This window comes from Lentinula edodes (assembly GCF_021015755.1).
Source record: "Lentinula edodes strain Le(Bin) 0899 ss11 chromosome Unknown C8R40scaffold_7, whole genome shotgun sequence".
Lineage (NCBI taxonomy): Eukaryota > Fungi > Basidiomycota > Agaricomycetes > Agaricales > Omphalotaceae > Lentinula > Lentinula edodes.
The window spans coordinates 662,306-689,497 of NW_025764313.1; the positions used below are offsets into that span (position 1 = coordinate 662,306).

A 27,192-nucleotide genomic window follows, 5' to 3' on the forward strand; every position below is an offset into this window, starting at 1 on the left:
CACTGACGACAGACAACACTCGCATCTATTGCTTTCGGTCGATCCTTGCGAACACAACACATCCACACATCTCGCACATGTAGTTTCTTCCTTTGAGCGTTTCGTACAAGTCCAACACCGCGGGCACCTGACTAAGGAAGCAGGCCGAACGCGTATTCCCAGCACGTCTAGCTCTCCATAAAACCGAAATCTTCCCCAAGGTCCAGTGACTCTGTGTATACCCACGCCGAGGACTGTGAACCACTTCCGAGGGAGCCTTCGTCGAACAGACATGCATCCGGAGTGATGAAGAGCGTTTTTGTTTTGAGTATTTGTTCTGAAAGAAACGTTCTTCAAGCGATCAAAACAGAGGTGAAGGTATGGAGGATACCTTCTCGTTTCAGTAGTTCCACAACAGGATAATTCCCTCCCTTTTTTGGCAGCAGGATGTCTACCCCCGCTTCTAGGGAGCTTTTAACTCTTCTATTCACCAGAAGTGGGATCAACCAATCGTTAGAGAGTGCACAAGTTCAAGCGGAATGCTGCGTACTTATGCCCCCTTGCTTCCTCTAATAAGCCCAGAACCGCCTTCCTGATCTTCAAAAGATAACTCATATCCTTCGCTGCTGCGTAATCTTCCCATTCCAGATCCTACAAGCATGATAACATAAGGTGCAATTCCAAACAGGGAAGGACGAAGGACTCACTGGTGGTTTCCCACCTTTCTCAAAGAAAGATTTCGATTTCGGATGAAGATTCTGATCACGAGCCAGATGCTGATGTATTTCCTCAGCCAAATGAGGAAGGATTGGCGCCAAAATTGAAGTCGTCGTATCCAGAATCTGCCCGGTATTATCAATGAGAAACAAGGGTGAATTTCCTCGAGTAATATATGAAGACGACTCACAGTTCCTCCCAGAACGACCATCAAAGGGCTTACGATATTTCCTAGTGACTTGCTCATCTCCGCTGGGATACTCGGTAGTCGTTCCTGAAGCAGACCCCACCGCGGTCAAGAGTTGACTTTGGAACCAACCCCGGTGCTGGTCAGAGCCTTCCAAGCACACGTCCGCACAGAAAGAACGAGAGCAGATTAGTTGGAGAAGAAAAAAAGAAATGTCAACAGATCAGTGAGGCTCCCTGACAGCGTTCCAGCTTAGAGCGATACATACCTAGCCAGTCCGCCCAACCGGACATATATACCCCTTTGGCGCTGAAACCGATATTGAGCCACTTTGGAGTAGGAAGAGTTTGGCGTGGAGGTGTAGCACAGGAATTAGCCGTGGAAGTGCCTCAGAGCAACGCCACCGGCGTCTATTGTAACATATTCCCCTTCACCGTAACTCTTTGTTTCTTCAATCTACTCCAGCTCTCTTCGTTTAGAACAATACCATCTATCTCAAGCAAATTTCGAGTTATCTATATCGGAGATACGACTGGTCACATTGGTGAATAAGGAGTTTCAGTTGTTGCGGTACACCCAAAGCTTATCTGAACGTCCTTCGCCCTTTGACCCTGTCATTTACCTTCTAGATGTGTCTAAATCTTATGAAACTCGTTGCGGGAATCTCTCAGTATGAGATCAAGATTTGGTGCGACCTCCTTCCATGTTTGTTTTCAGCTGTGACTAACCACACTGAAAGCTCATAGCACCCTCGTTAGACGAGCATGCGGTCCAACTTTCGCGTGCTCAGTTCATTCCCTACGTTCCACGCACATGAACTTCCTGCCCAACCCATACCTCATGCTCATCTGCGTCCGCTCTGCACTACGCGGTTCCACAGCTGTGCCGTGCTCGCGTCACAAAGGTGTCTGAAAGGTCAACGGATGGACTCGTCTGGGCCCTGGATGCTGAAGGATCGTAGTTCGGGATGACTGGACGTGTCGAATACAGTTGTCAGGCGACCTTTGTTCGTTTTGTGAACTTCCCATTGCGCCGTATCCTCCATGCTCGTCACATATGTGTAGGTGTTTTCGGAGGTGTTTCGAATCTCGCTTTCTGAGTTCTTCTGATAGCCTTTTCTCTGGCTCATGCAGGCTTAAGCTGGCCACTCTAGACCGACTGGACGAATCATGTAAATGTAGGAAGGAAAACGAGTTCTTGCTCATCTTAGATGAAAGAACGGATGACGCAGGAATATTGAGTATGGGCTGGGACGACGATGACCGTGGCACTCTTACAACATCCCCGAGGTTCAAGGTGAGTCTCAGTATATACGACATCTATTTTCGGCGGTTACTCACCCTTTTCTGATGTCCAGTCCCTTTCTTTTCGTCCATTGGGACCCGCTGGCTCTTCCTCACAACTTATTGAACCTGCTGACCACACTCCATGAACGAAATATCCTCCTGAAATTCACGTACAGCCAGGAGCATCTCCTCAAGTCGTCGCACCTTCAATTTGTCCCACATCGCTTCGAGAATTCCTTAATGGACGATAATCTCCCACAACCCACCCTCTTATTAAGCATCCCCTGTTTGCGTGTACATTCAGCGGTTCATGCCAGGTTCATGCTTCACTCCTCGCATGGTTTCCGCATATCACGCTGGCGCCATAATCCACCATGCCTGCAGCGAACAATTAGCCGCCTTCTCCGAACGCTGATTCAGAATCCAGCGCTGGACACGCTCGAAACTGCATATGGTGGATGTTGAGTTCTATGAGCAGAGGAGAGAGAGATGGTGGTCGTGTTCAATTTTAGTAAGCAGCAAATCTACCCCTGGCAATTTTCGCTATGTTCATTTCTCTTCCCTGTTTACGCAGTTCCACCTACTGAATATCGACGGAGTTCAGTCTCGATGCTCCAGCCCCGTTTGACGTATTTCATATACCCCCACGTTCCTCTCTTCTAGGCGGACTCCGCTGCATGAATTTTCCCACGCAAGGGAGAAATCCCGCTGCGCTCGCCTCAATCATACCACCCTCCCTGAAGCCTGCCACTACAGATCTTTTGCTGGAGGAAAGGTGTTACCACGAGAAAGTTCACTGGAGCCGTTTCAATTTCGCTGTTATGTGTCACGTTCGTATCCTCCAAATTATGTGAATTTTTTTTGTTGATTTTCATGAAAATTTCCAGTGCAGATTTCCATGCTCAATGTGAAGCCTCGCCTTCATTCACCTCTTCTCTCTGTGTGTACCATTGCTTTACGCTCGCCATACATTGCCCGATACCACCAGCTACGTACAGAGCAGTGGAACGCTGGACGGCGTCTGAGAAACTGCCATATCCAAACCAAATCGTCGCCGTCGCCGCACGCGAAGTAGCAATGCCTGATATCGATTTAGTCTATATTCATCCAGTGCCTTCGGTATGCAATCAGGCGTCGCGAGGCCTTGAGCTGGATGAGAGGGGATAGGTTATTTGCTGGATCCAATGGTATTTTCACTGCCCCGTCTTCTCAGGGTATAATGCTGAATTTTCCCAACCCCAGCATCCCTTCATGTTTCGTCTGCCGTCACCTATCCTCGCCGCAATCCCCTCTATTTCATGCCCTCCAGAACTCTCTACTTCGGACCAGTCAGCCGTTCGGGAGACGGGGTTTTAGGCTGGTGGGAGCTGGGCAGGAAGGAAGAGAGGCACAGGACTGCCAGTGCAGGGTTCTGTAATCACCATCAGCTGGCAGGAAAAGCGGCTGGAGACATTTTATAAGAGTGGCTAGCCAGTATCCCCAGGAGTTCCGAGTCCTGAGTTCTGTCGTGTCATCTCCCAGTAATTTCCCAGCAACCAGGGATAGTATATAATTCCTGGCAATATTCCCAGGATCTGCACTATTAGAGATCCTGAAAACCCGATTTTTAAAAATTGCCCGGGGTTTCGTGCAGCAGTGTAGTCCTGATTTGTGGGTATATAATGTCACAGGGTGAAGTCGTTATTGTCTAGTGGTAAAGCTCCCTGGCTGTGTTCAACGCCAGTCCTGATTACTGCATGACACTCTAGGGCCCCAGGGTTCGATTCCCGGGTGCACCCCGCTAGCACCACCATGCATGTAAGTAAGAGATAGCCTGTATGTAGCACCATGTACCCCCGCATATCTCCTGCAGCCGCAGGTTCCCAGCTGCAGCTACCCCTGGTCCCCTAGCACTATGTAGTTATGCATGTATCGCCCCACCACCCATTCCAGTGGTGCCGAATTTCTTTTTCAGCCCACTGTTTAGGAAACATGTCCGGTGTACCGAACCTGCATCATGCATCACATGGTCACATGCCCTGTATAAGATGCGCTAAAGCCGGCCCTGAAGCTGCTGCCTGCTGCTACATCTCACCGTCAAGGCAGCTGCTAGCCCATGAGGAACTTCGCCTGCCAGCCCTGGCTCTGGATTCTGGTGTCATTCATGACCAAAGGTATGCTGCCCTGTGCCTTTATTCTCCACCAGCTGTTATTTCTCGTTATTTTTTGTTTATGATTTGCTGCTCCCCGAGTCATGCTGGTATTCATGCCTGGGCGCCGCCTGACTCGGAGAGCTGGAGGCTCTGGAAAGACGGCCGGTATTCATGCCTGGGCGCTAGCTGGACTACCCAGAGCCCCCGTTTAGTAGTCTACCTGTTCGCTTCTTAACCCATGCCTCATTTACCCGCCGCTTCATTCGTTTTGCTAAACGCCCTGGTAGCTGCAGCCCCGACTGGATCTAGAACGGTATGTTACCCTATTCTGAGCCTGGATACACCTGTGTAGCCACTCGTTTGGGCAGACTCGCTCAGGTAAAACCTTTGCCGACTGGACTGGACTCGCAATTAGGGCCGCCGATGGCTTTAACCTATTGGACACAATCCGAGCTGCCGAGCTGGCCCGGGATGGTATTCAGCCCGACTTCGTGGACTCCCCTCATCCCCCTCCTCCCTTCAGCCCCCCCGTTTCCCCACCCGCTAGTCCCTCGTCTACCCCCCCCCAGCCCCCCCATGCCCACTCTAGCCGAAGCCCCCGGCCCAACTCCCAGCATGCCACAGCCTGTAGCTCTGCTGGACTCGGATCCTATCCCCCCCCACCGGGGCCCATCAGGGTCATCAGGCAAGCGGAAGGCGCCCTCTGTAAATGCCCCTAGCGCTAGGGCCCGAAAGCGTCCACGGATTCCGCAACCGCCACCTGTTTCGCCAGTTCGAGAGGTGGCTAAACCTCCTCCAAATCAATCTCGACAGCATGCAAGGCGGAGGGCTAGAAGGGAGCGAGCCAAAGGTGGAGCCTTCGCGTATCGGCCGAAGCTCAGTCATGCCCAGAATGTCAGCTCAATCCATGCCGACCTTGACGTCCATGATATGCTAGGCAGCACCTCCGGGTACCTCGGCAGCGAGCGAGTTGATCCCAGCCGTCGTGAGAGCACCTGGTCGCTGGACCAGATGGTAGGCGAAGGCTCCACCCATGGATTCAGGCTTATCAGGGTCGACCCCAGTAATCCGTGCGTATCATAGTGCATCCTAGCCTGATTTTCTGACCTGTGGCGCTATTAACAGTCGCCCCATGCCCCTTGTTAATGACGACGACCTCGTGTATGGGGTTGTCGTTCCTCCTCCAAAGGGCGCTGATGGAAAGGTGGACCCCTCCTTCATGGAGGCTGCGGGGCTGGCTGCAAAGCAGCTTGATGAAGTTAGGCCTGACCTCTTTAAATCAGGTAGGAAAAACCTCACGGATGAGGATCATCGCCGTGGTCAATTTCCTGTGAAGGCTGTAGGCATCTCTTTTGGAGGCGGTCAAGAGGTAGGGTGCTGTTGCTGCATTTCATACCGCTACTGCCTGCTCACCACACCCTTTAGCGTCCCAAGCGAATATATCATGCGGCACCTGTTTTGAATACCATTAACACCCTCCTCGGTGCTCTATGCTTCATCAGGCTTGCCCAGCATGCGTCTAGTGCATTCAGGAGCTGGGCCCCCTGTCTTTACGAATATTATGCCCAGGCGATGAGGACTTTGAAGGAGAGGGACCCCTCTCTCCAGTTCAATTTTTTTGGTAGCATCTGGGCCTGCTGTACCTTCAACTTTGGCCCTCGTACCGTCACTGTTGAGCACCTAGATCACCTGAACTACCTGTTTGGATGGTGTGGTATAACTGCTCTGGGAGAATTCGACTACTCTAAAGGGGGGCATTTAATCCTCTGGGACCTGCAGGCCGTAATTGAATTTCCCCCCGGTTGGACTATTTTAATTCCATCTGCATATCTTCGCCACTCCAACACAGACATCGGGGATGGTGAAACTCGGTTTTCATTTACTCAATATACTGCTGGAGGACTATTCCGCTATCTAGACGATGATGGACATGTTCGCAGAAAGATGTCACCCAAAGAGAAGAAGGAAGCTGAAGCCAGGCAGAAAAGTCGTATATCTACGGGCCTAAATTTATATTCTACCCTACAGCAGCTCAGAAGCTCGAGTATATAACGGTAATAGTTTGCCAGTAATATATCATAGTTGTTCATAATTGTGCTACGTTTGTCTCGGCTGGAAGGAGCACTAGCTGCACCTCGGATAGATGAAGTCCCTGATACAGGAATGGTGTTTCACCTGCTGGTGGAGCTCAAGGGGGTTTCGGAGGAAGAGGAGGGAGAAGGTCATGATGATGCTGCCGAAGAAGCAGGTAACAGTCCCGCTTATCAGATTTTCGCCGCTTCACAGCGGTCTTTTCCATCAGAGCAGTCCCCCTCCCCCTTTGCCTCTACTGCTGATGCTTCACGTTGTTGTTGCCCATGCTGTCCCTGCCCTTCGAACCACTCCCCTGCCCTCGACCTCCGCCCCGGCACATGTCAGCACCGTACACTAAGCTCCCCAAAAATCCACACTCGCGATCCCTCTATGCTGTGCGAGTTTAGCAGGAGGTACATTGCTGCCCGTCCTTGAACTAGGACTTCGTCGTCCCTGTTCGAGAAGTTCTTGAAGGAGATGTAGGGGTACGTATGATTGCTGGGGTGGAATCTGTGGAGGGAGTACTAGGCATATGAGCCCCGCTTATCGCTCGTCCCTGTACGCTACACACCGCTGGCATCGCAGGAGTGGAAGAAGAAAAGGGAGGGGATGGGGGGGAGGCGCATTATTGGTCACTGAATCTTGATATACAGGAAACACTGGATACCCTGCCCAGTAAGTACGCGACTAACATACAAATCACATCTAGTCCCAAGTAGATCATGAACCCTTCCCCCTTCTGAATCAGTCCCGCTTCCATCCACACCGTAGTCCTTGAGCGCGTCTCCCGTAATTGTCACTAGGGGCTGGAGGTACGGTAATGTTGACCAAAGACAATCATAGACGGCTACCTGAGCTCGCTGAAGCTGGCGCGTTCATGAAGCCCAGCGCCGTTCACGAGGATTGTGAAGCGACCAGATGTTCAGGTCACCGACCTACATTAATAATAGGAAAAGAACAGCATATTTACCAGGAAATCAATCATAAGATGTCCGGCACATACCTGGGCGTCTTCCACTGCTACGATACGACAGATATCACCTTTTCGTACTGGCCATGCCTTTCCGCTGCGAATGGGAGAGATGAAGCTTTCAAACAGTGTACGCAAATGCGGTTCTGTGAATGCAGTGGCTGCTACTTCATTGTAGGAAGCCTTGTCGACATCAAGAGGACCTTCAGGGAGACATTGGTATGCTGCTGCTGTAAGCCTATTCTTACTAGTCATGGGTGTTAGAACATATGGACATATGATTCCGAAGATATGTTTTTATCTGAGAAGTTCGAAGCAATGCTGAATCACCGAATGAATTTTCAAGACCAGGCAGCGGAAATTGAACGGGATGAGATTACTCAAGATCCCTGGTCACTGGTAAGAGCATTTGTACGATCGCGAGTGGTTATAAGCTACAGGCTCTGAATGCAAGTGGGAGGATTGAAAATAGTAATAACAGCACATCAGGGCCGATCTCTATCCTGCCCAAGACATGATCATTAGTTCAAGAGCTTTGACAATGAAAGAACCACTTACTGGTATAGGAGTGTAGCGGCATTAGGCTCAACCCAACGCGTCAAGACCCTGGTTCCGGTAGCTGTACATATTGTATCGATATCCAATGAATGAAAAGTCCACGATTTTCCACATTCACCGCCTGTTCAGCAGCCATATACATATACCAAGAATATAAAGAATGAACCAATGGGTGGATACAGGAGATATCGGCCGAGTCAAGAGTGCAGCATTCGTCGAATTCGGAGATGAACCTGATCCAGAACCGGGCGCTGAGTTTCCTGGGGAGGAGCCAGAGCTATCGGAGCTATTCGTGAGCATTCAGAGAGCATAGCCAGAAGGGATGGTCAGCACGATGCCATCGGGATCTACACGAGGATTTAGCAATCGCAGCTGAGCTCTAGTATGTAGAAGACGCACTGAAATACGACTGGTTCACACCCGCTAGATTAGTGGTACTCAGCGAATGTTCTCCTCTGGTGGGATGTGAAATACTCTAATGTACGCCGCTGCTGCTTGCAAGTTTGCCCAAACACTCCTTCACATCTTGATACTCCGTCGAATATCTGCTCGGTGCCATTGTCATGTACGACGCTGTACAGGCCATGGTCGTTTTTCTGGTCGCTGAAAACATAAATGGTGGAGCCTGTGAAGCACATCACATGGCCAATAACGGGTTAGAAAAAGAGTCCTGCGAACCATTCAAAGGGAAGGACGCCGATGCGTCGTCGTCATTCGTGTACGAAGACCCGCCTCCACTGAAATTTCCCGATGTATTGCTGCCCCAAGTACCTGTGTCACTCAAAGATTATTTTCCTGTATCGTGGTGTTCGAAACCGGTGCTCTAGAGGAACATAAGAAGGGATATTCAGTGTAGATTACATAAACGCACCCACAAGGTGCAAGTTCAGCTGTAAAACGCAGAAAATCACATAGCAAGGATTTCCACCCCCAGGTCCATTACCTGAAATAGCTCCGAGATTGTGCAATGTAATTTCATGCTCTCCATATGTCAAATTGCGCGCTCCACAGGGAAGGTGAGGTGTTGAACCATTACTCAAGGAGTAAGCAGTCACGGAAGAAGAATCTAACAGAACTTCTTACGAGCCGCATTCCGGGCCAGAGAATCCATAAATATACAGCGCGGGGCCTGCCTCCACTTTTAGTACTACACTATGAGCAGCAAATTCTATACGGACCAGTGAAGTTGAACTTGTTAGACGCGTTCACGGTATCGCTCTTGTGAAAAGCACCCAAGAGCCACGGACTATTTTTGGATGGTAGTCCGAGCTCGAAGGGTCCGGTGTTGCCCATATAGACTGGTCGGGGTACGAGAGCACGCTGTCGAAGTCATCCGCGGTCACATTGAAATTTACAGCCGACGAATCCATAAAGGAAAGAAGCAACGGGCGCTTGCAGCTCAAGCGCTCAAAATGCACCCCTGCGGGGTTACCCAACACCTCGCTTGCATAGTTTTTTTATTTCTTCAAAAAATTGATTAAAAAACTAAGTACACAACATTCGTTGCAAAGTAGCTTTCACTAATGGTGAGTACAGATTGTAGTTTTGGAACTGCACAGTCTTAGTAATCCAGGACCTTCCACAATACACTTTGACACAGCAGCTACAGAGGCTGACTGCCCCTGAGATAAATAAAGAGCGATTTCGAAAAGAATATCATTGTGTAGATCTGGAAGTGATACCACAAAAACTGGGATGGGTGGCAAGGGAAGATTATCATTGGAATCAGTTAATTTGAAGAAGACTGACTGTGAATCAAAGTCAGAACTCATAGAAGTCAAGGGAAAAGTTGTTAACAGAAGAAGGGAAAAATATAGACAATATGTGGAAGCATAGGCAGCCGACAGCCCCGACAGCAAGAGGGGCCAATGTGCGATGAGCAGAGGGAATTGCACAATGACAGACAAATGTAGCAGGTAAAAGGGGTTGACCAATGTAGGCCCACAGGTAATGAGAAGCAGGCATTGACTGGAAAAACGCAGGAAGGTACAATGCAAATGTTCTGAGCATAAACCCAATAAATACGAACGAACAACTTCGAAATATCAATGAATAAGGCGTATTAACGATGATGGGCGCTAAACGTGAGAAAAAAAGTGCACGAGCGCTTGGTCATTTCAGGGTGGCAAAGGACCTAGCAAGCTAGGTGATAGACACAAAAGCGATCCTACTTGATGTTCGACGGATGAAATATTTGAGGAGGCACAGTTTGGGTTGCTTTGCCAAACTGACCCTCCTAAGCAATGATCAGCTCTTTGGTTCAACTTCTAGGTTCATTCGGTGTTGGAGGTCTGGTCTTTACCTGTCAGAATGTGAGGATTCATAGCGACGATCGGCGCATGGGCGAGATAGGTAGACACCGAGGCTTATTCCAAAACTGACTAGCTCCTGCACTGTGTTGCTTATTCTGGTTTGGCTGATTGACAAAGTAATGTGTTTCCGCTAGGTAGTAGGGGATGGTACAATATGAGACTGCAGGGGCCTCGGCAATAGTGGTGTAACAAAAGAAAGACAGGGTATGACCATACTAGAGGCAGTGTTTGAAAGATTGAGTAAACAATAGCGCTAGAAGTATACGGGCAAAAAACATTTCAAGATATCTGCGGTCCATTTCTCAGAGAAGCCGATTACACGGTCACAGCACTGAACTGTGCATCATTCGGGAGAGTAGGGATACCAGCAGTCAGTTCAATGTCCTGTGGAACGATGAGGATCTAGTAAAAGGGGTCAATGAAATGAGATACGTACACCATTAGATAGATTTCCAGCCGACAGATTTTCTAGCTCATACTTCTCCTCTTGCTTTGACAAAGTACGGCAGCCTGAGCGATCCTGGACCCTACGCCCCCTAGTGTCGAATTGGATTGACATCTCTCCAGGCTGCTTCTATAGGACAATAAATAAACGATATGTTCTCGTAACAAATGTGAGACATTCAAACCTTAGACGAGTAAGAGACCAGAGAAGCAGGCTTTTTGAAACTTGTGAAAGAAAATGTGAAGTTCTGGCCGCTGGTTATCTGTGCATTATCTCCTGCATTCCGGATCATCTTCCTTGCATTGAGAGTAGCCAGGAGCGAGTTAGTGTACACTGGGAAAGGCATGATGTAATAATATTGCAGCAAGGGTACGAACGTACAGCGACCCATGCAAAAGAAGAATGGAATATATATGAAAGTGCTGGGAGCAGCAAGAATCTGAAATGTTATCAGCAATGCGATGGGATATAGAGTCAAAGCCTACCGAAATCAAGGATGCTACAGCACAAAGACTGCTGGGCAATGTGGTCAACAGCAATAGGCGAAAAATAAAAACATTACAATCCCAACCTGGTTAAAGACCCGATGCGGATGGCGAACAAAGTCTACCAGCCATAAAAACTCGAGTCAAACGCAGGAATCGAAATAGACACAGGACTGACAAGTTTGTTCAGCATTGCATCAAATCTGTATAATAACCTGTAAGCGAAAGTTCATACAGGTGCAAATATATAAGCGTGCCTTTGAAATCCAGTCTTCGACTTTTGCAGAAGAATGGCAGAAATACTGGCAATTAAAACATCGCCAGCTGCTGCAAGTGCATTGGCAGCAATGAGAAGTGTCTGGGCATAACAAACAGGTTAAATTCACCGTCGACAGGTCGGAAAACTGACCCTGAGATCGGCCGCGAGCTCTGCGAATGTGCTCATTCGAACCAGGCTGAGGAAATGTGTTAATGTGTATCTGAAATAATGGAGCAGATACACGAACCCAACTATTCCGAAAGCTGTGGTCATGATGAATCTTCAGCAAAGGTAGCATTGAAAAAATGGCATACCGACAACACAGCCTAGGATGCATAGATTGAAGTAGACGATGAAATACAGTCAAGACAACCCACCAAATTCTGCCAGGACAAGGGAAACCTGGATCAACATTTATAACAGGATCAACACAAGGAAAGAAACAAGGTTCAGGCGTACGTACCACTATACTAGTGACCCAGATATTACTGCTGACTGTAATATACAGGGAAAGTCCAGGATGAACACATTCAAACGACACACATACGTCTCCAGATTCTCCATGTCAGGAAGCTAAATACATCAATTAATCAGGTTAGCCAGCATCGATCCGCTACGACTGACCCTTGCACACAGAACGCAATAATTCCCTGGTAATGGAAGATCAGAACGCTGCAGTACATCGGGATACCGGAACTGTCGACGCACATTAAGAAAGACTTGGGCCTAGAAAAAATCAAGGAGCTCAATGCCCAGTCAAGTTTGATGCATGAGCGCCTGGCTTACCACGAAACTCCTGTTCAAAAATCCAGCCCCCAGTCTCAACATATGAAAGTTCCAAGCGTACGTACCATACCACAAACACTAGGGCACTAGGATTGGCGTAGTTGAGAATGAGATAATAGTAGACTATAGATCAGAATTGATAAAGCCAGCATAGAAATATACGGCGCGAGATATCTACCTACCGGTGTGGCTGATGAGTGCTTGGTGTGAAAAGTCGAATAATACCACCAATCCAACCTGAGACCGATGTTAAAAACATACTTAGTAAGCGTGAGCAACACACAGGAGATGTCCTTACAAGGGAATGAATGATACGGGTGTCGTTCTGTTGAGAAAAATATATGTAGCCCTGCAAAGAAGATACTAGATGTTGAAGGTAGCATAGGTACGGGGAGGAAGAAGGGCAGGCCACGAACATCCCAGCAGAAACCCAGCGACCAGCACGCCAATAAAAGCAGCACCCAGTCTGGAAAAAAAGACCTGGAATTCCAGGTAGTAAAGTGGCAAGACGCTTAATGACCCACGTATTGTTGAGGGGTCCCACAGGGGACATGTTGGAAGTGTGAAAATTGGAGAAGGAAAGTAACGAGCGAATCAAGGACAAAGATTGCGACAAAATCTTTTGTGTGGATCCAATCGTGACGAAAAAACATGGGGGCGGCCCCACGCCACCTATTGCCGTGCAGGGAAAGGCAGAGTACTATTGCCGAGTTGGATCGAAGTTACCGGCGCTTCAGAAACTTACACTTCTTTTGTCACCCTAGACATATGAACTGGACGCTGCCAGGCTTGTTTGAAAGTCCAGCCCGCGGTCCATCTCATACGTGCGTCTTCAATTGTGCTGTCTTCTCTGTTTTCTTCTACCCCGTCAGTTCCTCCCACTCTCGTCTTCTCACCCACCTCATCACTGGCCGCATCACTAAAGCCCACAATAACCTGAAGACCCTTTGGATGGATAATCCTGCTCTCACCACATATCCTGAATGCAGGGGTGCGGGCTTCATCGTTATAGAGTACATGACCCCATCCCCAAAGGATTTACCCAAGATCTCGGATGCGAGGGTCCATCGCCTGATACCTAGTGCTCGTAAACTTCTCCGAATGCATACCCAATGCCCACCGCAGGCCAGTCGATTCACTCATTGCCGGTACCAAAACATTACAGGGGCAACCGCTCCGACACCAAGTACCTTGCCTCCAACATGGGGCCATCTTCAACCTCACCAGGTACGAATACAAAGACGGCCACCTTGAAATAGAGCTGTATCAAATGGTGAGCCCTCATCCCAAAGCATCTTCCTGGAGGCATGCCTCTGACAGTGAGATCTCTGGCAGGAACCACCCTATCTCGTGTGACGACACTTGTTGCACCCGCTTCGGGCTGTGGTCCTTCTCTTCTCTCATGTGTTCCAGCACTCCACGCTTTGAAAGAAGACTTAAGATCTGGGCAGGTTCTTCCCTCTACATTTAGACAGGTGAATGTGCGGGCCATTCTTTGTCCAGACCTCGTAGTGCGAGAAGTTCTTTGAAGTTGGCGGAATGCCCCTTAAGCCGTGGGTTCGTGCTGTCCTGTGGCAATAGATCGACCGGAGGGTACCTGGAGAAGATGGTGGATGACCTGGGGAAGGAAGAAGAGGGGTGGGATATGAGTTTTCGACCCTTCGCTGTTAAGGTTTCATCCGACAAGTCTCCCAGGGGTTTTGGTTCCTGCGGGGCGTGGTTCGACTTGGACCGTTTCACCAGCTGTCGGTGGTGCGCCCCCAGCATTTCACGCGGGCGCCGCTCCCACCATCGCCCCCGTCGCCATTCTCAACTCCTCCTTTATCCCACTTAACCTGTGATCGTTCATGCTCGCTGTTTCCCATCACTTGCTGGAAGGATTTTTATAGAATTCGCTGTCTCAGTGCTTAGGTTTTGTAGAATAAACTTTCTCCAGTGTTCCATCTGTAATATTCAATGCATCGCCTGTATCACTTTAGCATACCGGTTTCCTAGTGCTACATAAACTTGTTCTCGAAAGTCTTGCTTGCATCGTCAAGCCCCACACAGGTCAGATGGGTGAGCCACTTTTTCTGGACTTGTCTTATGCGTAAATTCTTTGTGACATAGTCTCGAAATTAAAGTTATTACAAACATAGTGTCGCGCCTTGACGCGCAGCATTCAGCATTTCCAGTATAAAGCATCGGTTGAGAAAGGGCCAGGTAAGAAAAGGCCCAGGTCAAGAAAGGGTCAAGAAAGGGTCAAGAAAGGGTCAAGTCAAGAAAGGGTCAGGTCAAGAAAGCTATCCAGGACTACACCACCACTATCAAGAGATCCATCCTCCCTGACCTCCTGCAGCCCATACTTGTGTATGATGATGGTATCATCCCACGAATCGGTTTCCCCTCCCGGTCCTGCCTCCTTTAGTGCCGCATTCCATGGGGAGCTGAGATTAATTGTCCATGGACTGTACGGTGCCAGTTGAAGCGAATCATTCCTTGTTACAAATTCATAGATAATGGGGTTGAGCCTACGATCATTTCAGATGTTAGAGATGAGCAGAATTTTGTCGCAAGTGGTAAAACTTACTTTTTCGAGTAATCCGGAATCATACAGTGTGGGGCATTCTTGATGACCAATAGTGAGGCGTCAACCCCAGCCTCCAGGAGCTCATGGAGAAACTGCTCCGTATATATCTGCGGATATGCCACATCACCAGATCCATACGCGAGGATGACAGGGCTCGTTATCTGGGCTAGAGCCATCTGCGAAGTAGATGAACGATTGACATTAAAATCATGGTTCAGGATTTGGTACTGGTCCAAAAACGGATAGCACCACCTCTTTTTGGCAACTTTGGATGTTAGGGACAAAATGCTGTATGCGACGTAGATCAGCAGTGTACAGCATAGCCCGATGATAGATATTTACGCATCAACAAGAGGAGACAATTTTGGTTCCGTGAAGAGGTATTGGCGTTGTCCGAACTCGGCATCAGAAATCAATTCCGGCAATGTCGTCGTTTTGTCGGGGAAAGCGCAAGTCCATAGGTCCAGTATTTCGTGGTGTCCACCTGCCACTTCTGCTGGCTATTTGAACCATACTGTTAGAGAGAAAAATGTATGTCAAATCCACATAGCTCACCATTTCAGTGCACGACTGAGAAATTAGGAACATAGACAGAATACGCTGGGGTTGTGTTACCGCCAACTGCAGGGCAATAATCGTGCCTGAGGACACCCCAACCAGGTGGCAGGGTGGTAGGTTCAATGAGTTCTGCAGAACTCGTCAAAATGAGCATCCGAGCGACAGTACTATAAAGTTAACGCGCCATTAGTTGAATCGTATCTTCTGCTGCTTCAACCTGCCCATAGTCACACGGTGCACTGTCTCCAAATGTATTTCCATGCCCCCTTAAATCGAAGGAGACCAAGTTACATCGCCTTAATTGCTGATCGCTAAATTGACCTACCACCAGCGTCGGCAATATATTATAACATTGAAAATAGAAATCACCTGTGAATAGATATTCCGCCAGGGAGACGGGGTGAAGGAATAAAATCGTAGGGAGCCCAGCATCAATCTCCTTGGCCTCTTCAGAGCTTGGAGTACAGATGGTGTACTTGAATTTTGTTTTGCCAGTACTAGAGGTGACCTCGACGAACGGCATGTTTTCGAAAAAGAATAAGGATGAGCAGGTCTTGCGATCTGTGACTGCTTCGTGGTGACTGTTTATATAACACATCTGACGCAATATGGGTTTGAAAGTAAGTACATGCCCCCAAGGTATGTATAAGGTAAAACGGAGCATTTTTGGTAAATAACACTGGAGATACACGTGTTTGGTTCAGTTGCAAAGTTTATGATAATTCAATGAGCTTCCATTACCTTGTTAGTTCTATACATGGACCAGCTGCAGTGTCAATCGATCGGAATACCAGGGCAATTGTTCGTATTCGTCGGAAATTTTTTTCGCAGCCGCATTTGACCAGACAGGATAAGACGACCAGACAGGATAAGACGACCAGACAGGATAAGATAGCCACGGTCAGGTCGTAAGGACTGCAGCCACTATAAAGATGCAGGGTGAAGATTTTGCAATAAACTCAGATTGTACTGCGCCGTTGTCAGGCAACCTGCATGTTCCCCACAACAAGTTGACTTCTAAACCAGTAAATACTGGATATGAATGTTGACAGTAGCTATAGCACCCACTCGTGATTTGGATTGCATATCTTCCGTCTCCTTGAGAGAAGTGGCAATAAGCACTGGCCATAATCCTGCCACTAATATATTGTTCCAAATCAACACCTGCTCGATGACGGGCCTGCTCCAAAAAACCTTCAATTTCATGGGCTCTCCGATTAACTACGTACGAATGTATTAGTCATCAACATTTACGCTTGATGCTGTCTAGAGTGCAGTCGCACGTTCTTCGTAGATGGAAGAAGAAATTCTAATCATTCCATTTCCACATCTTCTCCTATATCAGAAAAACGCATAGAAATAGCCGGAAAAGCGCACGTACCTCTTCACCATATACAGCATTTAGTACGGTCAAACCATCTGACTTGGACTGCCTGAAAGTGGTGGTGTTGCCCACCTCCGAGAGGAAACAATGGGTGTAGTTCTTCTCAGACTCTGATTGTAACCAGCACCGGCCTCAGAAGCCAATAATGGGATACGCAAGCACCTGGTGGATCTGCGCGAGGGAAGTCGACACCCTACACGCGCGAGGAAGATAGCAGTGCGACAGGTAGTGAGAAGGCAGGCTTACCCTTCATTCCATTCCGCTAGATTCCCTGACCATCATGCCAACGCCAGCCTAGGGCTGTACATTCTCGCTGTTGCTGGCCCTCAGTAGGCCTCTGAATCCTCTTTCCTGAATCCCGACCATTCAAAGTGTCTTGCTGTAAAGATGGAGTGGAGGCGAATCCGTGTGTATTAGAGCCAATACTGGTGCAGTGGAAGGATGGGAACGGGGATGGACGGGCCAAAACCTGCTGCAAATCTAATGCATTTGACCTGACAGGAGGAGCGAGCTGCCGGCTGGGAATGGGCACCGGTGTTGGCTGCAGATAATGTTTTTGGAGGAGGTGAAGCGACACTATCCCGCCAAGCGCAGGGACACGCAGGCCCAACATTAGGCGACGCTGCCCCACCGTCAACGATGGAGCCCACGCTGGAAGCGGAGGGACGCCTGAGCGGTCCCGGTACAACCAAAGCCAACCCAGGATTGCCGGAGGGAGGAGGTGTTTGCTGGTCTAGGTTAGCCGCCGCATCGGTCGTTCTTCTGGATCTTTGGAGGTAGGCAAGAGGTCACATTAGGACAAAACAGGCATAAAGTTAAGGAAGCACAAGCTTACCTCTAGGGTCTTTGATTGGTTCAATGCCAGGGAAGGTGCTTTGTTTATGATCCTCATGATGTCCTCACATTTATGTCACGACGAACATTTTTCTTTGGTGTGCTCAAACTATAATCTCACAATCCTGGTCCTTATAAAACTCTTCCCAATACCTGAAATGAGTATAGTAGGAAGGTAATTTCAGGTGAAGTAGTTGAAATTAAGGTTGAACTTGAAGGTATCGCAATTGTAGACAGGCTTGAAGTGGAAGAAAAATCAGTTTTGCACGTGACCCCGTTCAGCTTCTCAGTAAGTAAAGTACGTCGATGCGCAAATGCCAAAAGCTGAGAGAACTCTACGGCGAGTAGGACCGGGACTTCGAGACATGCGTGAGTTCTTCTCATTGATGATTCACAAGGAGGTATTAACGGGCTGCAGGGTACGTATCCACTCACTCACTCGCTTTTAGCTCTCAATTTGCGTCAATAGTTCTGAGTACTTATCCTCAGGAGTCGTAAGGGGACAGATACAGGAAGAGCTGTCGAACAGTAAGCCATCACTTCATGCAGCACTCATCAATCCTAATAGTAGACTTTGAGGTGTTTTCTGGACAATAACTGAATATCAGAAGTTGACGAATATCAGAGTCTCCGGATCCGACCTGGCAATAATATTTGATCTGGCATCTAGTATGTTTTCATTTAATGCTCTCTGGCACAGTAAAACTCAGGTGTGGGTACAGTGAGACTTTCGCAGTCCAAAGATCGTATCCAAAGGCACCCTTCAAAAACTTCGCTCGGAAGCTGCTTCGGTGATTCAGATGGCATGGATAGTCACCTTTGAATGTGCCTCCTCTAGAGTCTAATGTGTACATATAAGTAATCATCCTAATGCCCAGTTGGTTCAGTACATAACACTGGGGGAAAAACAATTGGTTTAGTCTTATCGTTACTCGATTATTTATGTGGCACCGGCGATAAATCGTTTAAACATGTACTATGTTAACCATGACCAGCTGATCCCCTGTTTCATTCAAAGAAATGATACGAGAGTCGAGATCCAGTTAGTCCAGACAAGCATCTCGAGTTGTGAGGGTCAGGCTTTCACTTGTTGGCCTTGTAATGTTCAATGGATGAGGCGGGCGGGCGAGCCAAAGAAGCAGAAGTTAGTTCAAATTAGCAAAGGAACTCCCAGGATGTATGAGCTCGAGTTTCCTGGACCAGTATCAGCCAGTATCATATGCGCGAAGTTCACGTTGACGGTCGTCGATTCGGACCGGTCACCGGAAAGTCATGTGAAAATCAGAGTTTGCCTCTTTTGACAATATTTCCCATCACTGCTTCCTCCGCTGCTTTCATCTCGAAAGTCCACAGATTCAGAAAGAACAATTGAATTCTCTTCATTCGCTCCTTAAATACATATATCCTCGCTTTTACTTTGACACCGAAGATCAATCATGAATTTAAGAATATCAGTAAGGCTTCTGAATTGAATTGTACCTGGACATCTGCGTCTCATACAAGCCCGTACACTGAGGACGGAGTTGCATTCGTAGGATCATTGGTTCGGAGAACAACTTGGAGCAGAAGGTATTCCGGAAATGACCCGCCACGCGAGAGCGAAATAGCTTGGCCAGCGTGGCATTGGTATGCATCAACAGTCAATCGAATTTGACGATGACTGACATTTAGATTTTCTACTTATATAGGTTCTTGCTTTTTTCTTTCTTTCAATCTCTTTTTCCCCAAGGAACTCCCTCTGCCGATGCAGATCTGTTTACCCCCACCCAGCCACGAAGTTAACAGGATGGCCTCCTCGAATACGACCACGGACCTCGAAAAACTTTCCTTGGATTTGTCGTCGCCGGCTCCATTATTGTGTATGCGACACTGGGAACGAGGAATGAGGATATATCTACTTATACAGCCGATGGAGTGACGCCTATCTGATTTTGTCAAGCTATGCGTATCTGTTACAGTGAGTAAAGGTACGAGGTAACGTGCTTGTCCTCGACGGAGAACAAGATAGAGGGATTGATGGATGGTGGCGTTGCTCCCTGCGTCTGGGGGCATGGACGTATGCTTTTGCTGACCAAATTGAACCGCAGGGTGGTCGGGAGTAGAAATTTCAATCCCTGCTCTGGAACTACGGCTAAGCCCAGAATAAAGGCCAGGCTCGATTCCAGAATTCACTTGATCACCGGCCTCTGGGATCCTTCCCGTACCAAGGCTAGGAACTAACCACTCCCCAACTCCTCTATGATCGCCATGGACGCTGGGATTGCGGTTGGTTATGTCGTGACCAATCCCTACGTCACGTCTTGGCATATTCAGGAAAACCATCCAAAGATCCGTTTGACTGAGGTTGAGGTCAAGTATTACCCGCAGCAATGGTCTATGTAGCAGTAAGGAGTCCGGAGTCAAAAAGTCGAGGGAAACAATGACATACCTGACCAGGACGCTGCAGCTGCAACATTTCAATGACGGCTTTCGTCTGCTGAGGATCGTTCTGCAATAACACCAAAATTTTCTCAGCAGCCCATTTCAGGTCATCACAATGCGTGTCTGGTTCGTCATGACCTCTCTGTCCGATGATGGCCTCTGCTTCTACTCCCGATTCTGCGCCATCTCCGAGAAAAGGATTACCGACGACCGCAATAGGTGGAGGGGAAGTCAATCCAGGTATGTGCGCATTAGTTTGCGTAGAGGTCTGGACGTGAGCGTGAGGAGAGTAAAACTGGTGAATATGTCCGTTTTGATTCCCTTGTGAACTTGGGATCTTGACAAGGTTATTAGAACCCTGAGGACCTCCGAATCTCGTACTAAGACCTGAGGCTGAAACAGCCGACGTACGCGAAAACAATTCATGTTGCCTAACACTATCTGGGATAAGATGATTGTCGCGAGCTTCATACAGATTTTGAGCATGGTACGCGTCGTGATGAGTATGTGAAACATGTCGATGGTGCCGACTCGTACTGGAATTAGCGAGCACAGTGGAAGGACGAGGTTTCGCAGGACGATCCCGTTTAACGTGAGGTTTGACTGCATCGTCGAAAACCTTTCGTTTCCCGAGCGCCTTCGCCGATAAACCAGGGGGATTCAGCAATCTTGGATCAGGTTGAATTGAGAATTGCTGAGCCTTTATGAATGACACTCGACAAATTTACGAGGTTCTGGTTGAGAATAGCTTTTTCGCAAGGACTGAGCCGATAACGATGAGGAGGACCATGACTGGGTCGAGATTGGTTCGGAGAAAGAGGTTGGCACCGAAACTGACGGGTAAGACGCAGACGACGTGGAGAGGGACTTGTAAGAGCTTCCAGAGGTCAGCATATTGAGCTACAGCATTTGCAGTGGTAGAGCTAAAAGTTTTTCTCCGGAACTTGATATCTTTTAGAAAAGATGACTTTGGGGGTCCTGCGAAAACTAACGAGAGCGCTCTCCGGGGAATTCCAATTGGTTAAGTTGTTGGTTTCAGGTTTGGGCTTGTAAGAGGCATGTCAATCTTCCCAGTGTCGACAGAAGGATATGACGACGACGCTTGCACTTTATGAACCTCTGACAGGTCCAGGTACGGAAGATCATCTTCATCATCTGTCTCATCTCCAGGAAACTCTGCGTCCGAATTGAACAAACCGATACCCTGCCACAGTTTCAGGAGCAAAAATGGAGGCAAACATATGCTCTACCCACCCTGAATTTCTTTTTGAAAAGGATACATCCTATCCTTCCGCTTTCAATCCATTAATCCAGCACTACACCTATTCAATTCAGGGGGTAGGCCGCGCTTCGTCCCAAGATTGTGGATTTCGCCTTGTCGATGGGTCTTCACTCCAATCTGACGCGTATTAGAATTCTTGACCAGCAACATCCGATGGTCACGCTTTTTCTGTTTAGAGGAGGAATTGGGTATGGTGGACTCGTGCGCATTCTTCAACCAACTCGCCCCAAAAATGAAATCCATGTGCCTGCCTGCGAAGAGCCGCACGTAACCATCACCGTCCTCGCGCGTCTTGTCAGTCGGCATTATACCACCTGGGATATAGGAAATCTCCGTCGTCGTCGAGTTTTGACTGACCACTATGAAGACAGAACTGTTGCCAGACGAATCACGATGGCGCCGCGACGGTAGATGGATGGGTTCAACTTGGCCTTTTTGCGAGGCAGGTGAACACCGTCAAATGGAGTCTGAACTTTGTTTCTGTTCACGACGAACGACAGGTCGAGGATTGTCTATGAATGCCCCAAAGTAGTTATCCTCTGCGTTATGTATCATGGAAGCGTTCATAGCATCCTGAAGGTTTGTGTACTGCATTGTGGTATTGTTTTGATGATGATGATGGAAGCGCAGAAATAGAGGGAGCAGAAACGTTTGGTCTAGGAGGTGCTTTCTTGTGATGCGACCCGAATGGTGGAAGCGACGGGGAATCCTGGATGGAGAGCTGAACTTAGTAATCTTTTCCAGGACTTTCGGATGTGGTTTTAAATAATGGGCATGAGTAGTGTCTCTAAGAAGAAGAGAGGCTTGGATATGGCAGAGAAAGATGTGAGTGTGCCGGTACCATGTCCATGGTAGGATTCGAGGTCAAACTTTTCGCTTGGTTCTTGTTGATGGTAGTTTTCTGACTGCTGTCGCAGGGGCGAGAGCGTGCTAGTTGATGATTTGGGGGACTCCCTTGGGGAGAAAAGAGAAGCACCATCCAATGAAGATGACGGCGAAAGGGGAGAGATGGACTCCCGACGAGGAGAAGTAAAGAGACTACTGTTGATGCTTTCAGACATATTCGTAGCCTAGATGTAGGATGAATGATTCAATAAACAATAAAGCAATAAAAGTCATGACAGTAGTAGAACTCACTACAGCCGTCTCGGTATCGGCGTCTACGACTTTCGGCCTCTTTATCAATCGCATCGAGATTCTAAAACAAATGAGATTAGCTACTCAGACACTCACAATGATATATGGAAGTCATACCGGAATATTTGCACATTTTTCTAACGCTGAAAACGACTCAGACGACAATACATCCTGATGAATTGGCAGCTGCTTCAAAGCGGCGACCTCTGAAGACGTGCATTCGGAAGTAGATTCATTCTGGGACACAGATTGGATTGAGGTGAATCTCTCGTGGAAGACGTTTTGGATGTCGATTTTGGTTGAAATAAGCCGCCACGCAAGACTTTTCTAATCCAAACGGTTTTAAATGTTCGATGGACCATTGAAACGCGCGGCAAGAAGCGAGAGAGATCGAGGCTGGGAACTGGGGGTGAATGCGCCAGATGATTGTTCGAATGCTTCCTGAAATCACCTGATATAGCTGCTCGTCTTTCGTCTTCGATCTAGTTTATCCAAGTCGGTAAAATCCACACTAACGTGACTGTTAACGAAGGACCCGACCGCCCTGCCAGTTTGAGTTTGAGTGGGCCAGAAATCCTTGAAAGTACCCTTGCACTTCGTAAAATCCTCCCTGTAATTCGGGTAATCACACTTGATATTCTGCCAATGTCGGCCTGCTTGCTCAGATAGCCCTAACAGGCCCTAACGTGGAATTTCCCGTTTAACCGGGGTTACAACGTAGCATACGATTGGGGAACTCGAATGAAATTCAATCTGCTAGGATTTAAGATGTGTCTGGTAACCGTCTGAATACTCCCATTGTCTTCTCGGGCTCATCCCAATGCGTCTGATACATAGTATGATATATCAGCGTAAGCCTTACATGGAAACGATTCTCAAGAATCACTCACGGAATGGTTCACGCCATCTGTAATCATAGATCGTATGAACTTTCCCTTCTCTCCCCTCCAGCCTTCATATCATCGTCCTCGATCTCCCAAAAGGTCGGCCAGACGAACGAGTAAGATTTATCCTCGATGTCTGCCCATACCGTCACCATATTCCACGGTGCAGATTGATCCGTAGTTTCTTATCAAAGCACGCCTCCAAGTAAGTCTTTCGCAGTTGACGTTGGAGGACCTTTGAAAAGTACAAATCGGTGCTAGATTATGGCGTTAGGACGACGTTCTCGTCATGTTCCGCTGCGATGAAAGTGTAGATTGAAGGCGTTCGGGAAAGCCAAAGTTCTTGTCTGTAGTCGTGATAGCCTGTGTTGAGATGACTGAAGAGCGGTGCGCGAGCTGAGTAAGGAATGTTGGGATCGCGGAACGCAAGCCGCGTTTCTGGGGGAATGGAAAGACCAAAACCCGTGAGCGCGGGCTCTGCATGTACCATGGTTTTTGTCAAAACAAGTAAACAATTTTAGAGCAAATTTGTGGCTCACCTAACATAATATGGGCACGTAGATACTGTCCGACCCGATCTCGCATCCCGTTAGAGACCAACGAGGAGTCTATGTTCGCGATTGCCGAAAGGGAAAATGTGATCCCAAAAGACCAGCCAACGATAGCTAGTCCACCTTTCCGGGTCTTCTCATCACCATCCACCTTCTGACTGTTGTTTTGAATGGGAGGAATTCCAGAACATTGAATAAAGCGTCGATGAACTGTAAAATCTCCAGGCCTCGGAGCTCTAGGATTTTTGTCTTGGCCTCGTCGGTAGCAGAAGCTTGAGGGCCATCGTCTTCGATGAAAATGATTTCTCATCCTGAGTGAGCGGGGTTGAGCCAGAGAAACCTCGTCGGCCTGGCGCCATGTTGTATTGTGTGTTCAGGGGTGAGAGACGTTTGAGTGAGAAAAGAACCTGCTATTGATATCTATTGAAGAAATCACCCACCGTTGCTGAAAGAATGACCATGGATGAGGAAAACAGTTTTGTAGCTCGATACAGAGGAGCTGGGAGAGCCACTATCTAAATATGACAGAACGACATTGGAAGTGCAATTTAAACCAACACAAAAGACCATGCAAGAAGAAAACCCTTAGGTGCAGAAACGATCAGCGCTTGATAGCGTGAGAAGATTTCCGCGGGCGCGCCTATGTTGATTTAGGCCAGGCATTAATATCTCAATCCCGACTCAGTGTCACTCCTTATTGAGCACGAGCAGTGCGACGTAGAGTGCCTCGATTTTATTCTTCTTCCTCTCTCACCTTACCCGTTATGAAGCATGAACAGTGCGCGATAACGTGGTTGCATACTCTCAGTCAATTACTCTCAAATCTAAACCTTTCTATATAAGGGCCCTCCACTGCGTCCGATGCTGAACTTACTTACACTCATACATGATACGCTCTTCTGCACAAATCCGGGCTGCGTTGGCCTTTCTCAATCATTCAAATTGGTGTGCACCCAGCCTCGAATGGTAAATGTGGATCAGTGCTCCGAATCGGTCGGATATAGGTGTGTGCACAATCTTATAGATTCACTCTCAAAAAGTTGTGAAGTTCTTCTCACTTCAGATCATATTCGCTCTCAAGTGGTGAAATCAAGCTGAACTCAACAATAGTGTTGACATGGGGCTGCTGGCTGGGTGCCAACGTGGTAGAAGAGCCAGAAGGAGATTGCAGAGTCGAACGGAGGGGTGGTCAGTAGCGACTCGCACGCCGCGAACGGTGATGTCTTCGTCATGAAAGCGGGGTATTTTGATAATGCGCTTCGGAGGGTCGAAGGAGCAGCTGTCGCGTTGAGATCAGTATGGTCAATCTCGACTTTCTCCTCGACCCTCTTGCTTCTTCCTGCTTCGCTGTTATCGTCGCAGTCTTCCCTCCTACTCCTCCCAGGTCAAACCTCCTACTTGAAACTCGGTGAACCGTCGAGCCGCAACAATATACGAGGCCAGTGGTTGAAAAAGGACAACAAAATGTCATTGAGGAGCTACGCTATCAGCTGGATTGTCTGGCGGTCGCTTCATATGGGCACGAAGAGTAGACGGTGGCAGAGGTCTGCCTCAAACAACCAAATCGCAAAGACTTGGGCGCTTATTTCTTGACCTCCTTTTGACGGTAGAAGTGTTTACCAAGTTGTGTCGGGTGGAGTCCCGCCCTTACTTCAACTGTAAACCCGCTTTAGCGTCTGGCTAATTCGGGTTCAACTTGGTATTCTAATTCTTGTCAATTAGTTATGGCGTCTGCTTATCTTCCAGTTTCGTGATGGGTCTACTTATCTTCCGTGCTTCCGTGGTGCGTTACGTGTCTTAATACTTCTCTCCTCTATCTTTACATTTTCCGACAGCCCTTTACTATGAATAAGGTCTTAATTGATGTTTTCAGTGGGATTTTGCATCTGGATCACCTCCGTATGCCTAAGCGTACAGGCAGAACTGCTTACGGATGACAAAGAGGACTAGGATGGTGGACATCCTCACGTTCAAGGCTTCAAGTGATTATGTAGCCTGGCTCTCCGTGGATCATCCAAACGTGAAGCCGACGCTTCCGGTAAATGGCTCTGTCCACCGAAACCGCTGCCAAAAGACTCTAGGTGCTAGACGTTAGGGATCGTTGGGTCGTTGGAAACGAACGCCCCAAGGGCCCGACTCCATCACTGACATAGTACCTTTCATTTTCAGTGTGAAGGTGCGCTCCGACCGACGACCGAAAATGAGACCAGATGCGGTTTTAATATACAGGGTCGTTCGGATGGCCGTTCATTAACTCCATTCGAGGAGGCTCTGAGTTTCAGTGGCCAGCAAGGTCGTTTGAGTCGGCTTAGCAGTCTCACTAGCCGCAGTAGCCATCACACCCATCTTTCCAACCACAAAGATGACGCAGACTTAGTGTGGACGTCGATGTTGAATCGGACAACTCAGACTCCAGGTCCGACTCTGGCGAGTCTGTCGAGTTGATGATGTCTTCCACGACCACGATGACGTTGTTCTATGACAACTGCCGGCGCCACTCCTGCCCCTGCCCCTCCACCTCCGTTATCAAGCACCACCCCGAGGACCACGCCCCCGACAACGACGATTACTACGTTCACCCCTGGTGCACCTGCCGGTCGGAAAGCTGAATGCTCCAATTGCGTAGCAACACTTACACCGTTACGGAGAAGAAGTTACGGCGGGTTAAATAACTACCACGGATTGAACGGACTCGGGTCGTTCAATAACTCACTGGATGCGTTACCTTTCCCGTCTGGTGAGCCATTTTTCATATTCTTACCACTAACTAAGTGGTTTGATTATACATTTATATATTTTCAGGTGAATATGACTTGTCTATGTCGTCTTTGACGTTCTCTCCTTTGGCACCGCCCTTCACCTCCAATAATTTCACTTCACTAACTTCGACCACCATCCCCAACCTCACCTCGACGAACGAACAAACGTCGGCGAATGTCCAGTGACTCGGCGAGTAAACCACCATGTTCTGCCATTTCTTCTCTTTCGAGCTCGTATTCGCATACGAAATTCGGAATGGTCGGTATTCTTCTAGCGCGTCGCACTCGCACTCTCCTCGTTCTTCGATAAGCTCATTGAGTTCTTTGAGCTCGGTGGGTTCAATGATCGATTTTTCTTTCACCGGTAATGTATATAACGGGAATCAAGGTATACTTCGTAACGAATCTCGGGGATCCACGACAAATGGGGGGTATAATGATAACAACAACAGCAAGAATCCAGGTAGCACAAGTGGCAACGGGAACGGTAATTTAACCAAACACCTTTTAGCGTCCGCCGATGTCATTACCGGAGCCTCAATACCCTGCCATCCACTCCGAGAATGGTTTGAATGAGGCCCACAATGCCCCTGATTCGCACTATAAACATTCTTCTCATTCTGG

At 48.2% G+C, this 27,192-nt stretch overlaps 11 protein-coding genes across 11 annotated transcripts; 2 read left to right on the forward strand and 9 right to left on the reverse strand.

Annotated features, from left to right (window-relative positions):
• Positions 1-167: 167 nt before the first annotated feature.
• Positions 168-943, reverse strand: C8R40DRAFT_1067318 (uncharacterized protein; the record flags this gene model as incomplete). Its single annotated transcript, XM_046225894.1, has 5 exons — positions 168-316; positions 371-462; positions 530-630; positions 687-821; positions 887-943. The coding sequence occupies 5 exons, from the start codon at positions 941-943 to the stop codon at positions 168-170; spliced, it is 534 nt and encodes a 177-aa protein (XP_046089382.1).
• A 4,288-nt stretch (positions 944-5,231) lies between these two features.
• On the forward strand, positions 5,232-6,353 carry C8R40DRAFT_1038417 (uncharacterized protein; the record flags this gene model as incomplete). Its single annotated transcript, XM_046223753.1, has 3 exons — positions 5,232-5,383; positions 5,427-5,670; positions 5,727-6,353. 3 exons carry the CDS (start codon positions 5,232-5,234, stop codon positions 6,351-6,353), a joined length of 1,023 nt encoding a protein of 340 aa, XP_046089383.1.
• A 685-nt stretch (positions 6,354-7,038) lies between these two features.
• On the reverse strand, positions 7,039-7,599 carry C8R40DRAFT_1222180 (uncharacterized protein; the record flags this gene model as incomplete). Its single annotated transcript, XM_046233278.1, has 2 exons — positions 7,039-7,309; positions 7,378-7,599. 2 exons carry the CDS (start codon positions 7,597-7,599, stop codon positions 7,250-7,252), a joined length of 282 nt encoding a protein of 93 aa, XP_046089384.1. The 3' UTR covers positions 7,039-7,249.
• A 365-nt stretch (positions 7,600-7,964) lies between these two features.
• Positions 7,965-9,299, reverse strand: C8R40DRAFT_1092048 (uncharacterized protein). The gene is given in 7 exon segments (XM_046227533.1): positions 7,965-8,188; positions 8,298-8,357; positions 8,377-8,527; positions 8,581-8,673; positions 8,774-8,980; positions 9,081-9,120; positions 9,150-9,299. The coding sequence occupies 7 exon segments, from the start codon at positions 9,270-9,272 to the stop codon at positions 8,017-8,019; spliced, it is 846 nt and encodes a 281-aa protein (XP_046089385.1). The 5' UTR covers positions 9,273-9,299; the 3' UTR covers positions 7,965-8,016.
• Positions 9,300-10,529: 1,230 nt separating this feature from the next.
• On the reverse strand, positions 10,530-12,742 carry C8R40DRAFT_1167712 (uncharacterized protein; the record flags this gene model as incomplete). The annotated part of the gene is made up of 17 exons (XM_046231066.1): positions 10,530-10,616; positions 10,651-10,788; positions 10,844-10,992; positions 11,041-11,098; positions 11,380-11,502; positions 11,554-11,599; positions 11,651-11,666; positions 11,718-11,729; positions 11,781-11,805; positions 11,867-11,898; positions 11,951-11,976; positions 12,028-12,053; positions 12,112-12,129; positions 12,190-12,199; positions 12,255-12,312; positions 12,372-12,426; positions 12,488-12,742. The coding sequence occupies 17 exons, from the start codon at positions 12,740-12,742 to the stop codon at positions 10,530-10,532; spliced, it is 1,134 nt and encodes a 377-aa protein (XP_046089386.1).
• A 2,012-nt stretch (positions 12,743-14,754) lies between these two features.
• Positions 14,755-15,839, reverse strand: C8R40DRAFT_1038422 (Alpha/Beta hydrolase protein; the record flags this gene model as incomplete). Its single annotated transcript, XM_046223755.1, has 5 exons — positions 14,755-15,046; positions 15,101-15,258; positions 15,314-15,453; positions 15,497-15,637; positions 15,686-15,839. 5 exons carry the CDS (start codon positions 15,837-15,839, stop codon positions 14,755-14,757), a joined length of 885 nt encoding a protein of 294 aa, XP_046089387.1.
• A 251-nt stretch (positions 15,840-16,090) lies between these two features.
• On the reverse strand, positions 16,091-17,592 carry C8R40DRAFT_1067323 (uncharacterized protein; the record flags this gene model as incomplete). The annotated part of the gene is made up of 5 exons (XM_046225895.1): positions 16,091-16,240; positions 16,385-16,537; positions 16,698-16,810; positions 16,977-17,433; positions 17,536-17,592. The coding sequence occupies 5 exons, from the start codon at positions 17,590-17,592 to the stop codon at positions 16,091-16,093; spliced, it is 930 nt and encodes a 309-aa protein (XP_046089388.1).
• Positions 17,593-19,243: 1,651 nt separating this feature from the next.
• On the reverse strand, positions 19,244-21,543 carry C8R40DRAFT_1067324 (uncharacterized protein; the record flags this gene model as incomplete). The annotated part of the gene is made up of 9 exons (XM_046225896.1): positions 19,244-19,286; positions 19,348-19,403; positions 19,491-19,822; positions 19,896-19,908; positions 19,963-20,623; positions 20,684-20,832; positions 21,073-21,159; positions 21,210-21,249; positions 21,278-21,543. 9 exons carry the CDS (start codon positions 21,541-21,543, stop codon positions 19,244-19,246), a joined length of 1,647 nt encoding a protein of 548 aa, XP_046089389.1.
• A 455-nt stretch (positions 21,544-21,998) lies between these two features.
• On the reverse strand, positions 21,999-22,428 carry C8R40DRAFT_1167715 (uncharacterized protein; the record flags this gene model as incomplete). The annotated part of the gene is made up of 2 exons (XM_046231067.1): positions 21,999-22,307; positions 22,375-22,428. The coding sequence occupies 2 exons, from the start codon at positions 22,426-22,428 to the stop codon at positions 21,999-22,001; spliced, it is 363 nt and encodes a 120-aa protein (XP_046089390.1).
• Positions 22,429-23,616: 1,188 nt separating this feature from the next.
• C8R40DRAFT_998219 (uncharacterized protein) lies at positions 23,617-24,079 on the reverse strand (the record flags this gene model as incomplete). The annotated part of the gene is made up of 3 exons (XM_046236798.1): positions 23,617-23,735; positions 23,798-23,945; positions 23,969-24,079. Coding segments are annotated over 3 exons (378 nt in total), but the record flags the coding sequence as incomplete, so codon positions are not given.
• A 2,208-nt stretch (positions 24,080-26,287) lies between these two features.
• Positions 26,288-26,754, forward strand: C8R40DRAFT_1067325 (uncharacterized protein; the record flags this gene model as incomplete). Its single annotated transcript, XM_046225897.1, has 2 exons — positions 26,288-26,546; positions 26,612-26,754. The coding sequence occupies 2 exons, from the start codon at positions 26,288-26,290 to the stop codon at positions 26,752-26,754; spliced, it is 402 nt and encodes a 133-aa protein (XP_046089392.1).
• Between the last annotated feature and the right edge of the window lie 438 nt (positions 26,755-27,192).

Coding starts and splice junctions, on each gene's coding strand:
- C8R40DRAFT_1092048 (XM_046227533.1), bottom strand. CDS start 9,272: ATGGATTCGTCGGCTGTAAATTTCAATGTGACCGCGGATGACTTCGAC. Junction 9,121..9,149: donor CGGACTACCATCCAAAAATA/GTCCGTGGCTCT, acceptor GCTTTTCACAAG/AGCGATACCGTGAACGCGTC. Junction 8,528..8,580: donor GGCGTCCTTCCCTTTGAATG/GTTCGCAGGACT, acceptor TGTGCTTCACAG/GCTCCACCATTTATGTTTTC.